General features: G+C 50.1%; 1 protein-coding gene across 1 annotated transcript; it reads right to left on the bottom strand.

Moving 5' to 3' along the window:
* Positions 1 to 1166: 1166 nt before the first annotated feature.
* LOC309675996 (cis-aconitate decarboxylase-like) lies at positions 1167 to 10232 on the bottom strand (the record flags this gene model as incomplete). The annotated part of the gene is given in 10 exon segments (XM_082488438.1): positions 1167 to 2085; positions 2842 to 3047; positions 3345 to 3437; positions 3617 to 3804; positions 5502 to 5571; positions 5573 to 5646; positions 6694 to 6748; positions 7927 to 8010; positions 9896 to 9984; positions 10166 to 10232. Coding segments are annotated over 10 exon segments (1845 nt in total).
* Between the last annotated feature and the right edge of the window lie 3586 nt (positions 10233 to 13818).

Here is a 13818-nt window from a genome sequence, read left to right as displayed (position 1 = left end):
TTACAATCATATTGGAAACAAGTCCTTTGGATCCACAATCACAGTATTTGTTTAATGTGCAGAGGAATATTGCATAATTCTCCATCTCGCTGTTCAGAAAGGATGCAGGGTAAGAAAGCCTTTCCGTGAATGGCTGCTCAGGAGCACAACTACTGATTTCATCCCAGCAGGAAAGGTGAGTTCAGGACTGAGTGTCAGTAAGCTTTCCTTCCTCTCAGGGGAGAGAAACAGGAATTTCCCAAGGTGAGTCACAGCATGCACGTGCCCAAGTCGCCATCCAGAGGTGCCCATCTCTGCACAGACAAAAGAGACCAACTCTGGTGACCCAGCTCTGAAGAGGTGCCTGGGTGACCTGCGCAAAGCCAGGAGGGATGACGTGGCACAGCCGCAGGATTGGCAGAGATCACCTCACCGGAGGTGTAGGACGTAGGTGTAGGACTGGTGTAGGGTTCCTCGCCTACAAATTGCCTTTCATTCAGAAAAGACATATGGGTTTTAAGGGTCCTTGAACCATCCCTTGTACACAGAGAAGTGACAAACACCTCCCATGTGCTGGGGAAACGGGAGGCTTTTACTGGCAAAGAAAAAAAAAATCCCTCTCTGCCTGAGGGTTTTGCAGGCAGGGCTGTTTACAGTAACTGATAGATTTTTCATCTGGCCAGCATGACTAACTAACCATGATCTGAAAAGTGCCCAGAAGAGCAGTAAGAAAAGCACACATTTTGCAGCTGAACTTCCTCTTCTTCCCAGACTCAGCGGTTAGGCATTCTGTACGGAAATAACTTTGAATGCAGCTTTAACAAATGTCTTGACACAGTTCCTTCTGGGGAACCGGCTTCCAGATGATACTCCAGGATTCTCATAGATTTCCATATTTGGGTTTGGGTTTTGTTTTTGTTTTTGTTTCGTATGTGTGTGTGTTTCTAGTGGCCTTTCAGGTACACAGACAGCATCGACTGTGAGTTGAAATTTAATCTGTGTACTAATTACCAACACAGACACACCTCCTGCCTTGTGGACTCCTTTGGCTTTAAAGCGCCTACTTTGACATCAAGGGGTGGGAACTTTCCTGTCATTGGAAATGAATAGTAAAGCACCAACAAAGAAAGGAATCAGATTTTCACCAGGACAAGTCCCTTATAAAAACAAAACCACTCGCTGTTCCCTCACAGGCTGCAAGCCAGCTGGGAACTATCTGAGAGATTCTCCAGGTTGTCCACCATAGTGATGATGGTTTCTATTTTTTCTTCTGGAAGCACATGAGAGGCGTTGGATCGAAACTTTTTCAGGAGTGATTCTTTGCTCAGAGGCTTCCTCCAGTGCCCATAGAAAGTGTCACATTTGCCTGTCAGAACATCCCCGCTGTGCAGGATTAGTGCCACCTCTCCGTACATCTTGTCAAAGTTGGCCACGTTATCTTCAGGGTGTTCCACCACCACTTTGTCCAGCAGGTCCCTCAGCTCCTGCCGGTGGATGCTGCTCTCTGTGAAGGAGCCGAGGCCAACTTCACCATCCAACAGGGCAGTACAGGCATTGAATTGGAAGGAGTGTCTAGCCTGGTGTTCAGAGCTGGGGAAAGGCCGATTGATGTACTTTGACACTGGGATCTTCAGCACAATGGTGCGGATCAAAGAGGGAGAGAACGACCCTGCATAGTTGATGAAGAGGTTCCGGACAGAGAGGGCAGCATCCACCACCCAGTGCATCCCCAGGTGGGCTGGGAATCGCTTGAAAGCAATATCCTGCTTCTCCAAGAGGAACTCATGATGGTCACTTGGTGTGGACAGTGGTTTGGGTTGATAGATACTGTAGAAAGCACTGAATCCAGAGCAACCAGCTATATCATCCAGAATTAGGGGATTAGCCTCCATCCCTCGAGCAGCCAGCAGCGCTGCTTCGAAGCCCAGGCGGGTGGCATTTCCAATATGCAATGGCTTGGCTTGGGTGGCGGCGTTTGCCATGGGTGCCCCTGCAAGCGATGCAGCAATGCCCAAAGCATGGGCGCACTGGGCCGTGCTGAGAGAGAGGAGTTTGGCAGTGGCCGCAGCACTGCCCAGGGTACCGACCACCGAAGGGGGGTGGAACCTGAAGGGGAAATTGCAGATATGAGCATCCCTGCCTGCTTGGCATGGGGAGCACCCAAGCACCTCACCTACCTGACCTGCCTATGGGACCGGAAACGAACTGCCAGGTCAGCCAGTGGAAATCCCTCATGGCTCTGGTTGCAGGTGGGATTCACCTAACTCAAAATTTAGCCATCCGAAAACTGTCTACTTGAAAATCCATTGGAGACAACAGAGTGAGCTCAGCATCTCCAGAAAGCAATTTTTATTTTTCCCTAAGAGCAGGTGGTATGGCTTGTTGTCCACCCAGCCAAATTCCTCCCCCCAGACAAATAAGGTGGCATCACCCAACAAGCCCAAGGGTAAGATTTCCTGGTTGATGTTGTCCCTTGGACCACACCCGGGCACTGCCTAGTGAATGGCTGTTGGCACAGGCAGAAATTGTGCCAGGGACTGTGCCCACAGTTAAGTTGTCTGCATGGCTGTGGGCCATCACCTGTCCTGTGCTCTTGCCCTGATTACTTTAGATGATGACAATGCAGACTCAGTGGTAGTTCTCTTGATGGTTATTTTTAAAGTGACATCGCTGGAGGTCACCAAATGAATATGAAACAAGTGGTACTTCATGAGCTCTGGCAGAACTGGTATTTGGCTCTCCGTAGGGCTTTACCCTGATCCTGAGTTCAACTAGACTTAAACTAACATTTAGAAACCCTGAGCAGGCCTGTTAACAGACTCACCAACCCTCTTCCTACTCAGTGAAGAAAAGGAGGTTTACCTTTTGGGAATGTTGTGAGCCTCAGTGGAGAAATGCATGAGCCTTCCTTGCACTTCCAGGCCCACATTAAATGCCAGCAGGAAATCCATGCCGTTGGGTTTGGTGCTTGGAGGTAGCATCTGGGAAGCCGCCAGAAGAGCTGGCAGAACAGCCCCTGACGGGTGAGTAGCGGGGTGCCAGGTATCATCAAAATCCATGGAGTGAGTCTGCCAGAGAAAGGGAGATAAGGACATGCTGGTGGAGGGGGGGCTGGGAGCTGAGGGAGCTAGGGGTCCTTGCTGATTTTGCTGAGGCTGCATCTGTAACAACATCCACCCAGTCACCTAGTGGTCCCCATGGTGGCCGTTTGGTCCCTCCAAAAGCAGTGCTTAAAGAATGCAGAGGAGCCCATGACTTCTTGTCCCCCATTACCCCTCCCAGGCACCAGTCTGCTTCCTGTAATAATAATTAGTGTCTTTGAAGGCACTGAGAAGCAGAGCTTCCCCTGGAAGAACCTGCCTTACCGCAACTCCGTTGGTGAACGCAGCCAGCGTGGGGGAGAGCTTTACGCCTGGCTTGCCATAGACAGAGCTCACGGCAACCGAAGAGTACAGCTCCTGTGAAAGGGAGAGAAATTCAGGTGAGCACCTTGAGCGAAGCAGTGATTGCGTGGTGCCAGAACACCACTCTACTGCATGGCAGAAGTCCTACATCAGCCATGAAAGAAGGCCTTGGTTATGGTGGTGAGGTCAGGGTGGGACCACATAACTACATGGTAGTACAGGGCCGTTCCTACCCGGCAGTACTGCAGGGCGATATCGAACACGTGCGTCGTGCTGCCCACGAGGCCAACCCCAATGCTGTCGAGGATCATCCTCTTGCTTCTGTGGCGGACGGTCTTGGACAAGTGCTCGGGTTGAACTGCATGGATGAAGGAGGCAAAGCTGCTGGTCACGGTCTCCTCTGGAGCACTCCTGGCCACCACTGCAGCACCAAGAGAGAGGGGAGGGGGTAAAGACACGTGTGGCCCATGTGCTGACAGCTCACAGGTCTTCACCCTCTGGGCCCACTGAATTTATTGAAGGGTAAAGGCAGCTGGAGAGTGAAGGATCTGCCCAGGATGTTCCTTGGGTCCCACGGCTGCATACGGCCCTACAAATTCAAGGGGTGACGTACAGCTTCCCTGTGCTGTCCCGGGCTGTGAGCCTCCCACTGAGAATGCGTCGAGAGTCACCTCCTGTGTCTTCAGGCACTCGGTGGTGTCTAGGAGAGGAGCAGCATTGCTCCAGGCTCCCTCTATATACAGTGGAGAGAGGCTCCTGGTGAGGGGACTGGCACCTTCTCTGAGGGGAGGTGCCATTTCTCTCCCATTGCCAGCATAGGGAGCCCAAGGCGAGCAGGCTGGTGTGAATCCTGTCCCTCTCCATGGGTTTCCAAGGGTCCACAGCACGTCCTGGCTCCTACTGCCTTCACCTCCTGTAAGGACTGCTCTGAGCACCTCCTGGGGCAGCTTCAAGAAGGTTCAGGTGAATCAGTTGCAGGGCTCAGCCACATCCCCCCACCCCGGGTTTCAAGCAACCATCTTTTTTGGGAGGGTCAATACAAATTATGTCCCTCTACCTGGAGAAAAGGCAGAGCAGCTGCCCCGCTGCATCACCAGCGGTGCCCTGTTGGGAGTGGATCACATAAACCCGAAACTTCCTATGGCTTCCATCATTTTTTAGCAAGCAGGACTAGACGCAAAGCCTGGATTTATCCAGAAGTTTGGTGCCAAAGGCACTGAGGTTTCTTGACTCAGTCAGCAAAGCTCTTAAGCCCTATGCACTCAAAAGGATGATAGTGCTTAAAAAAAAAAAAAAAAAAAAAAAAAGGCGTTTGTGTGTCCTTTCATAGTTGAGCTCAGTATTCAGAGCGTCCAGCCCATGCTTCAGAAGGGGATTAAACCAGAAGATCTCCTGAGCTCAGTGTTTGAAGGACAGTTTTTTCTGTCTCTGAGATCACCTTTGCTGGTAGACAAGAAGCAACACATCGAAATTCCCAAGGCAGAATCAGTGTATTTATGACCTGTAAGGTAGAGCCGGGCAGACAGCACAAACCCCCGGCACCTTTGGATTTGGAAGTCAACACTCCCAGATCTTTGGAGATGTTAACATTCTGTGGAAAATATCCAATTTGGGACCATTGTACTTTTTCATTTCAGTGTCAAATTGCTGTGGTTTGATGAATTTATAATTCATAAAAATATAATTATTATCACCCATCAGAATTTATAATATCATTTTGAGAGTGCACATGAGAGTAGAAAAACTATAAAATCCAGGGCAGCTAACATTTGCATGGTCATTAATCCATATATATATATATATATATACACACGTATGTATGTATGGGGGGAGTACACACACATGCACACAGATAAAAGACGGCAAATAAAACCAACCACATGAAGAAGTCAAGATGAGCAAAGCAAGAAAATAAAAATACTTCGCTTCAGCATCTTACAGCAAACCTCACCCAAATCAGCAGGTACATATGACACTTTATTTTTTAAACAGAAAACATCCCAATTGAGGGGGAAAAAAAAAAAAAAAAGACCATTCCCTAATTTCACTAGCGTGTATTCATCGCTAAATGTCACGTCTACTGACTCACAGTTTGCTTGCAAATGTATTTGGACTCACCTAGAGCCTCGGAGTCTAGAAACGACGTGTAAACACAGCTGAGAATGTCATCACTGCTGTGACTCACTGAAATAAAATTCGCCCCTCGCAGCGGCTCTAGGAAATATATTGCTATAGGAATCTGTAACACTCAGCAGTTTGGAAACTTTCCCCGGACAAAAGTCTGTGTCCTCTCCGTGTACTCGGAGGGCATCTCCAGTACACCGCAAGCGACAGCACCAACGCCCTCAGCGAGGAAAAAAAAAAAACAAAAAAAAACCCACAGTGAAAACAAACGAGATTGGAGAGGCTGAAGGAAAATCTGCTGGAATCACACTGCACCCATAACACTTTGATTGCTTCCTTCCCGTCATCAAATGCTCTTTGGCACTTCAGTAGGCAGCGATATTTTTTAACCCTCCAGTTAAAAGCATTTCGTGACTCCGGTGTTTTTGTCCTGTTACAGCAGCTGTGCTGCAGAACTTAATTTGGAAAAAAAAAAAAAAAAAATAGACTGTCCAAGAGCAAATAGATCTGCGTGGATTATTATTATTTCTCTTGTTCTCAAGTGTTCTTTAAGTGACGTGCACCGCGTTTATTATATCAATAACACACTTTAAAATAAGTTAATAGACAAACTTGTAATAGACAAACTTATAATAGACCTGGTGGCTACCCAGCGAAGTTCTGCTGGATTTGCCTGAAGGAGGGAAGCTGTGGGTGATCCGTGCTGGAGAAGACAGCACGCTGCCTGTGACACCCGGGGAACCATCCGTGAATCACTTCAAGCAACGCTAATGGCAAGATCAGGTGTAATGAAGAAGTAATGACGAACGGAGGAGCTCAGGATCTGAGCAATCCCGTGAGCGCTACAATTTAAACACCTCACATTTATGGTCAAAGAGGAGGAATTCGGAAAGTCTGGTTCTAAATCAGTTAAAGTTGCTGTCTTAGCGCGGGACTGGCAATCGACATTTTCACCACTTGTTACTTTTCTCCTTGTTCTTTAGCAACCGAGGGCAATAATCAGCACAAGCCCCCCCGAGCACGCTGTGTCTTCCAAGAGTTTGAGCGGTTTATCTCAGTGCGCACAGCCCACCACCATTTAAAAAAAAAAAAAAAAAACCCACAAAAAAACAGTAATAACATGATAGTTTGGGGATGCTCTTTGAAAAAAAGGATAGGGAATGCTGTTCTGCAGAGAGGTACAAACCGTGAGCCGCAGTTTTGTGAACTTGCCGGGAGCTTGCCAAGAACTTCTGGGTTTTCTACAGTAAAGACAGAGAAAGAGCACTTGTCACCTGAGCTGCTTGAACTTTCTCGGAGCCGTTTTGCTGGTTGTGCCTCTAACATGGCATTGCAGGGCACTCGCAGATCAAACGAGGGGATAAAACTAACAACATATTTAAAGGACAAGAAAAAAAAAAAACAAACCCAACCGAGCTATTTTCCACAGCTCCATCCAGCAGGGGTGCCAAGAATAGCCAGGGAAACAAAGCAGTACAGTAGAAGGGGCAGCACAGTCCTTTTCAGCCCTACCATGAAATCCTCTTACGGCTGCGAGCGGGACCAGCTCGGGGTGGACACGAGGAGCAAAAAAACCCAACCACACGGCATGTCCCAACAACAACAACCTTTCCCCCCCCCCCCACCATGGCACCGTACAAAACACGTTTGGGACACATAAAAGGAACAGGCGTGGAAGGAACAGGTTAGTAACAATGAATAAAGCATCTGTGAAAACCATCCGGTTTTGTTAGTTTTGGGGCAGGTTCCCAATTTAATGTCACGACAGTTTTGACCGGTTGAGGAACCGCCCGGGGAACGACTTTACCTCCTTAAAGTGAAAAAGGAAAGATGAGAGGTGGATAGGTTTGGTCCACGGAATAGTAGTTACCTGCAAGGTGAAGTAGACCATGCTGGTGGCTGGTACCACTGCTGGAGCCCCAGCTGGGCGCTGCTCTAGGCGAGGGCTGGGAGAGGTGTCCGTCTGAAAGGTGCTTTGGTGTCAGGGTTTATATATGCTTCTGAAAGGCAATTTGCTTTTTGTTTTTTTTGCAACTGAATTTCAAGTGTGATGACATCAGCCTCTGGGGACTGAGAGGGTGGGGGGAATAGATGAGGAGGGGTGGTTTTTCTCTGCCGAACAGAAGGGAAACCCCCCTGGTTTCAGGAAATAAAAATAAAAAAAAAAATAAAAGTTTAGGACAATAACTGACAACGTTCAAGGAAATTCCTGTCTCCGGAATGCCACAGGTGCCAATGTGTGAAGCAACTGGCCCCAGGCTCCTCCTACAGAGGAGGACTATAAAACTGGTACTTACCAGGAAATGAGAGGGACAAGAGCATCCTCCCATTGAGCTGAAGTGTCACCAAACCAGGTAATCCCAGCCGCAGAGGGAGAAGCGTGGCATTGGTGTTTTTCTTTGATGCTTTTCTTGAATACCTTCAGTGTTCTGTCCTTTGGCTGAACCTTTTCGTAGCTCTCCTTCTTCTCGTTACTCGGCTCCGCGATGTTGCCTGCCATGCGCTGCCGGTTCATTGAAATGTTAGTGCGGACGTGAACTCTGTAGCTTCCAGGAGGCGTCGGGACCCTTCGGTCCCTAATGAATGTTTGGACTCTGGGGGAATGCCGTGGCTTTCTCCAGCAGTGAAACCTGGGGACATTTAACATGCTGCATGTTGTTTGGTACAGAATAACAGCCTGTGCGTGATAAACCTCGCATCTAAAACCAGCCTGAATTTTCTACTAAATACCAGGCAGAGCCTTGGTCGCCGCGAAGGTAGCGATGCGCCTCAGGTAACTTCGTGCTGGTTTTCACCGGAGGAGAGCCTCGGGGTTGTGATATTTATGCCAGCTGCGTAGCATCGCTGTGCGCTGTTAATCTTGCTGTGTGCTTATCCGAAAAGAATTGCATTTCATTCTCTTAACACGTTTGCCTTGCGAGGCGCAGTGTTTTCTCGGAGCTATACAAACATTTGTTATCATTAATGACGTGGGATGGGAAACTAATCACAAAATGCCACTGGGGAACAAGCGCCTGAAAAATTGAACGTTTTGGTATTTATATATATGTGTCCCAGAGCATGCTAAGCCTTGCTCCAGCCTCCTGTGGGGACAACGTCCACACACCAGCATATTCCCGTTAATATCAGCCAAGGTAAAGAAGCACAGGCAGCAGATGTCAGGGCAAAGTAGATGCACACAGTGGTGTCTGCAAAGCCCAGCTATAACAGCAGGATGGAAAGGGGGTGCAGAGGGGAGTGACCTTTTCTGGAGGGGCTGAAGGGAAGTTCTCACCTAGACGGTTCCATGATTCTATTGCGAGCAAGGCGGCGAGTAAAGGAAGAGGTGCCCAGAGGCTGCAGCCCAGCTGGCACGCTGGCCACGTGGGCACGGCTCCGAGGTCATGCTGGGGGGAGAAGAGCCAGGACGGAGGGAGGACCTCACAAGCCATTTCTACAAACCCCTGGCTGAAGAATGTCCGGGGCAGGCAGGAATAGGAAAGAAGACGGAGGAGGTTGGGTGAGTGAGGGGATGGCTTTGGCTTTGCCATCACTGCGTGAAGGGTTAGTGCAAAGGAAGGATCACCCCGGGCTGCCCCGGCTGTTCGGCAGAGCCAGCTCTCTGGAGGGCCTGGCAGCACCCCAGGTCTCCAGGTGCCTCCTCGCCGTGAGGAGGTCTCCATCCTTGTGGTTTCCTGGAGAGCAGCTGTGCTGGCTGGTACCCGGTGTGTACAGAGAACTGCTTAACCCCACATGGTAGAAAGGGACCTCCCGTTTGCTCCTCTGCCTCCGCGCCACCCTGCGTTGCCTGCATGATCTCCACCCAAAGAGCTCCTCTGCATCAGTCCCAGTTGAGGATGCCCAGCGCAGACTTCAGCGCAAAGGAAAGACACGGTGGGAGACCACTGCTCACTGTGTTGCATGGAGTGGGGAGCAGCGGTGTCACGTTGTCAGTTTTCTGCAGCGCAGGCGGAGAAACGGGTCCTGACCAAGTGCCAGAGGCAGCAGCTGCATGAAACGAGCCGTGACAGCATCAGTGAGGGGTTTTATCCTTGGGACAAACAAGGCTTGGGCATACTTTGAACAGAAAACACCTCGGAGCGTTTCCACACAGACCCTCGTTTCTCCGGGTCTTGGTGCAGCGTTACCAGCGCTGCTCCTCCTGAGGGAACAATGGGAGGGGATTAACTGTTTGATGTGTCCTTACGTTGCAAATGCTGAAGTGGTCTTAGGACAGGCAGCACAAGTCTGCGTTTGCAGCGCGTGGGGGGATGCAGGTGGAGGGATGCAGGGGGATGTAGGTGTGAGCAGAGCAGGTCTGCAGCTGTTTCCAACCCCAAAACCTTCTCCTCCCGAGGGAAGCTCCTTCACCCTCCTCCTTTTCCATATCTCAATCCAAATCCTCTCACATCCTTTCCTTTCACACCTCCGTAGCCCGATATGGCATATTCTGGTATTTCTTTCCCCGGCCGTTTCAGATGTCCCGTGAAGGACCACACTGCAAGCAGAGGGAACCGGCACTATTAATTACGTCTCTACATCCTTCCCAAAACCAAGCTGTATGTCACAGGCTCTAAAACCGCTAGCGCACGGCTCGTTAGGCAGGAACCGCCAACAAAGCGAGCCTTGGCAAATTGAAAACCACCTCCGCAAGCCAAGCAGTCACCTGGCCAGCCCACCTCCCTCCAGAAAACCCACCTCATCCTCCTCCAGAGACCGACTCAAAACAGGGGCTTGCTGCAGCATGCCTAGAAAGCCACTGTCTGAGCTATTTCGGAGAGAAACATCTGGAGGAACTTAGTATTGTGGCCCGCCTCCAAGTATAACCATTCAAACCAAACCGCTTATTTATATCTGAAAGTAATTTAAAAAAAAAAAAAGACAACATCAAGTACTCCACAGGTAGCTGCTCAGCTCTTCCTAAGAGCGTATCATTTCTCAGGGCTTCCTTCAAGTCAGTAGTATATCCAGATGCTTGACGTTAAAAGAGAGCGTTCCTCCCGCAGAACTGTGATTCGGCACATCTCTTTTTCTGAGCCAAAAATCCAACATTTAGCACAACCAAATAACTGAATGAATTAAGTGTCCCCCAAAGCTCACTTGAAAGTTTTTACCCTTTCCACATTGCCTGAGAGTTTAAGGTGCTGAATCACTTCAGAGGTGTTAGGAGTCAACTTATCCTTCATTCTTCATTTCTGTGAAAATTATACGCTTTAGAATAAGAGGAGAGAAGGAAAACATGGGGTTTGTAGTGGAGCAAAAGAGTCCAGAGGCCATTGATGTCTGCAAAATGTATATATCTGCCCAGGAATACCGAGTGTTTAAGAGTAGACACTGGGATTTAGGTTCATTAATATTCACAAAGCTGTTTCTTCTTTGGGTGGTGCTCCCTCACTCCTCCTCACTTCCCATATCAATAGTAGAGCCGCATGCTTTCCTTTCTTTCCAAAAGGCTTTTTGGAATGGCTGAGAACAGAATACATCACTTTCTCCTTTTCCAACTCCTTGAGGTCATAAAATGGTCTAAAAATACCAAAATAACAAGAACAGCGCTGTTTTATTTTCATCTTTGTTTCCTAACAAAAACCTCCAGAGAGCAAACTCCAGCTCATGGTACCCAGGAGTGCAGAGGAATGGAAATGTGGGGGCTGCCGGCAAATAGACGCGTTAATGGCAGAAATATGAAGGGTTTGAAAATAGACTATTTAGTCATTAGGGTTTCAAGAAAGGGATGGAGCTGGAAAATTCCATCTGGAAGGGAGACTGTGTGTGCGTGCGTCGTGCCTGCCTGTTTGTCTGTAACAGTGGATAAGAAATGTCCTGGAATGGCTCAAAAATACCTTGTGGGTTTCATCTGAATGTTTGTTCGTTTGTGTTAGGCTATTCATTCCTCTCCATCTCCAGCAGCCTGGAGAAGAGGGGGCAGGAACCATCACCACCACCTGCAGCGCTTTGAGGCACCTAAACATGTTTTTGCCAGAAGTCCTCGTAGCCTAAATAGGTTGTGTGTGTTTTTTCTGGATAGGACTCTGGAAAGTAGGCACCTAAAGTTCTGCTTTGAATCGAGCCTTTGTCTGGAGCCACGAGCGGGGAGGCACCATGGAAACACCTGAGCCTGTCACCAGTTTCTCCCTCCTTGGAGCAGGGGCACGGCTCTGAAGGTTGGCTGAGCGCCCGAGCCAAAGCGGTGCTGGTCTAGACGCCGACGACGGTGAGGTTGTGGGGGCGACCGCCGACACTCTTGTTTTGTCTGGAAGGGCCATGGCGAGCGCAGTGGGGTTCGCGGCTGTCTTTTACAGCGAGCCGGCGGTGCTGGGGCTCCTCGCGAACGTGGTGAGCGCCTTCCTCCTCTGCCTGCAGAACTTCACCGTGGCGCACACCGGCCTCAGGCCACAGGAAGCAGAGGACATCCTCGCAGGTGGGTGATGCTGCTCATGGGGAACACTGGGGGCTGCTGGTCCGAGGTGAACTTGACCTGAGAGGACCAGGCAGGATGGACTCTTCGAGAGTCATCCCTATGGGCCAATGGACAGCATTGGTGGGACAGGTGGGGAAACGTGGGCTTTCCCCAATGCACAGAAGGTCTGCATGCTCCCTAGGGTGACTGATCCTCCTTCCCCAGCAACTCTGCCAGGAATCTGGTCCAAACTTTTCATGTGCCATTCCCCCACCTTCATAGATCCAAACCGCTCCTGGGCCTGCTCACCACGTTGAGCATACCAAGGGGCTCAGGGGCCACGCGCCAAGGCTCAGCAGAGAAATTTGTCATAAAGGTGGGAAGAGAGGGGAAGACAGAGGCCATAGGGCTGGTCTCAAGAAGGCTGTGGGACCTGCGGTGGGGTTGTCCCCCAGAGCTTGGAGATGCAGCACTGCTTCCTGCAACTCAAGCCTTTTTTTTTGTGGCTTGCTTCCTACCTGACCTCTTCATGTGTCTCTCAGGTGTCCACCTCATCCTGATTGGAGGCTTTGTCCAACTCCTGGCAGGATTCCTTGCCTTCCGGAAGTATGACCACCTCGGAGGTGCAGCCTTTCTCACCTTCTCCGCTCTGTGGAGTAGCTACGGGGCTACGCGCATCATTGTGGCCGCTTCCCCCTCCTTGCAGAACGTAACGCTGCCCTCAGGGAATGCCAGCCACCTCCTGCCCACTGGCATGGCCCACCTCTCTGCCAGCCAAAGTGCGGTGGCTGGTCTGGTGGCCTACATTGCCATTTCCTTTATCCTCTCCTTCTGCTCAGCCACAGTGAACTACATCATGCCCTTCATATTTGGGGCCATCGCGCTTGCCCTGGTGTTTGAAGCAGTTGCGCTGTTTGGCCAGTGGGCTCTGATAGTGTCAGGTGTCACTGAGCTTGTCATAGTCATGTGTGGGTTGTATGGAGCGGTGGCTCTCCTGTTCAAGGGCATCACACAACGGTACGTCCTTCCAGGCTTTGGGCATCCTCTCTTCAATGTCTTGCTACTGGGGTCAGCACAGAAGAAGTCTTCCAAGGCCATTGGGGAAGAAAAGAAAAAGAATACAAAGTATGCTGAGCCAATGGCCTTAGGCAACATCTGCGATACCATCTCTTCCTTTTTATTTGCCTTTTACTTCTTTGGGTACATGAAGAACTTCTGTGTTGGAGCAGCGTGGATATCCATCATCTCCAGCTGCCAGGTGCTGTCCAGCTTCTACAGCTATCTGAGAGGCGATGTCTACTACACTACGAAGTTTGGTGTCCACAGCCTCTACTGGCTGGTGATGGCTTGGGAAGAGTTCACACTCACCTCCTTCCTCGGCCTGGCCAAAGCTCAGGAAAGCAGGCTGGGAATGTTTGGAGGGTGGTTCTTCCTGGCCACTGCCTGCATGCTCTTCCTGATGTCAACCCACAAAGATACCCTGGAGATGCTGCAAAATGCCTCCTTCGTCATCCTCACAACCGCCTCCATCCATCAGATCCCAATGCCGGGCGCTTACCTGTTCCTGGGGGCTGCCTGCAGCCTTTGCACTGCTCTCTCAATGTACGCCACTTTTGCCAGCCTTATCAACTCCATCGGGGAGAAGGCTTTGATTCCAGTTGGTGCCCAGGCTATGTCCAGCTCAGCTCTTCAAACCACACTGATGGCTGCCAAAATCTTCTTCACGAGGTCCAAGAATTTCCCAAGCGGCACCGGTGCTGAAGTACCGGATGCCTTGTTCTACATCTGCAACGGCCTGGCCGCAGTCTCTGCCATCCAGAGTAGTTTGAGTGACCCCAGCAGACAGCAGCTCTCCATACCCTCCGTGCTCATCCCAGGAGCCGTAATGCAGCTGTACGTCTGCAGGATCCAGGTTCAAGGAGGGAGAAGGTTTGG

Source organism: Vanellus vanellus (genome assembly GCF_965231255.1).
Source record: "Vanellus vanellus genome assembly, chromosome: 10".
NCBI lineage: Eukaryota > Metazoa > Chordata > Aves > Charadriiformes > Charadriidae > Vanellus > Vanellus vanellus.
This window is presented reverse-complemented; position numbering and strand designations above follow the sequence as displayed.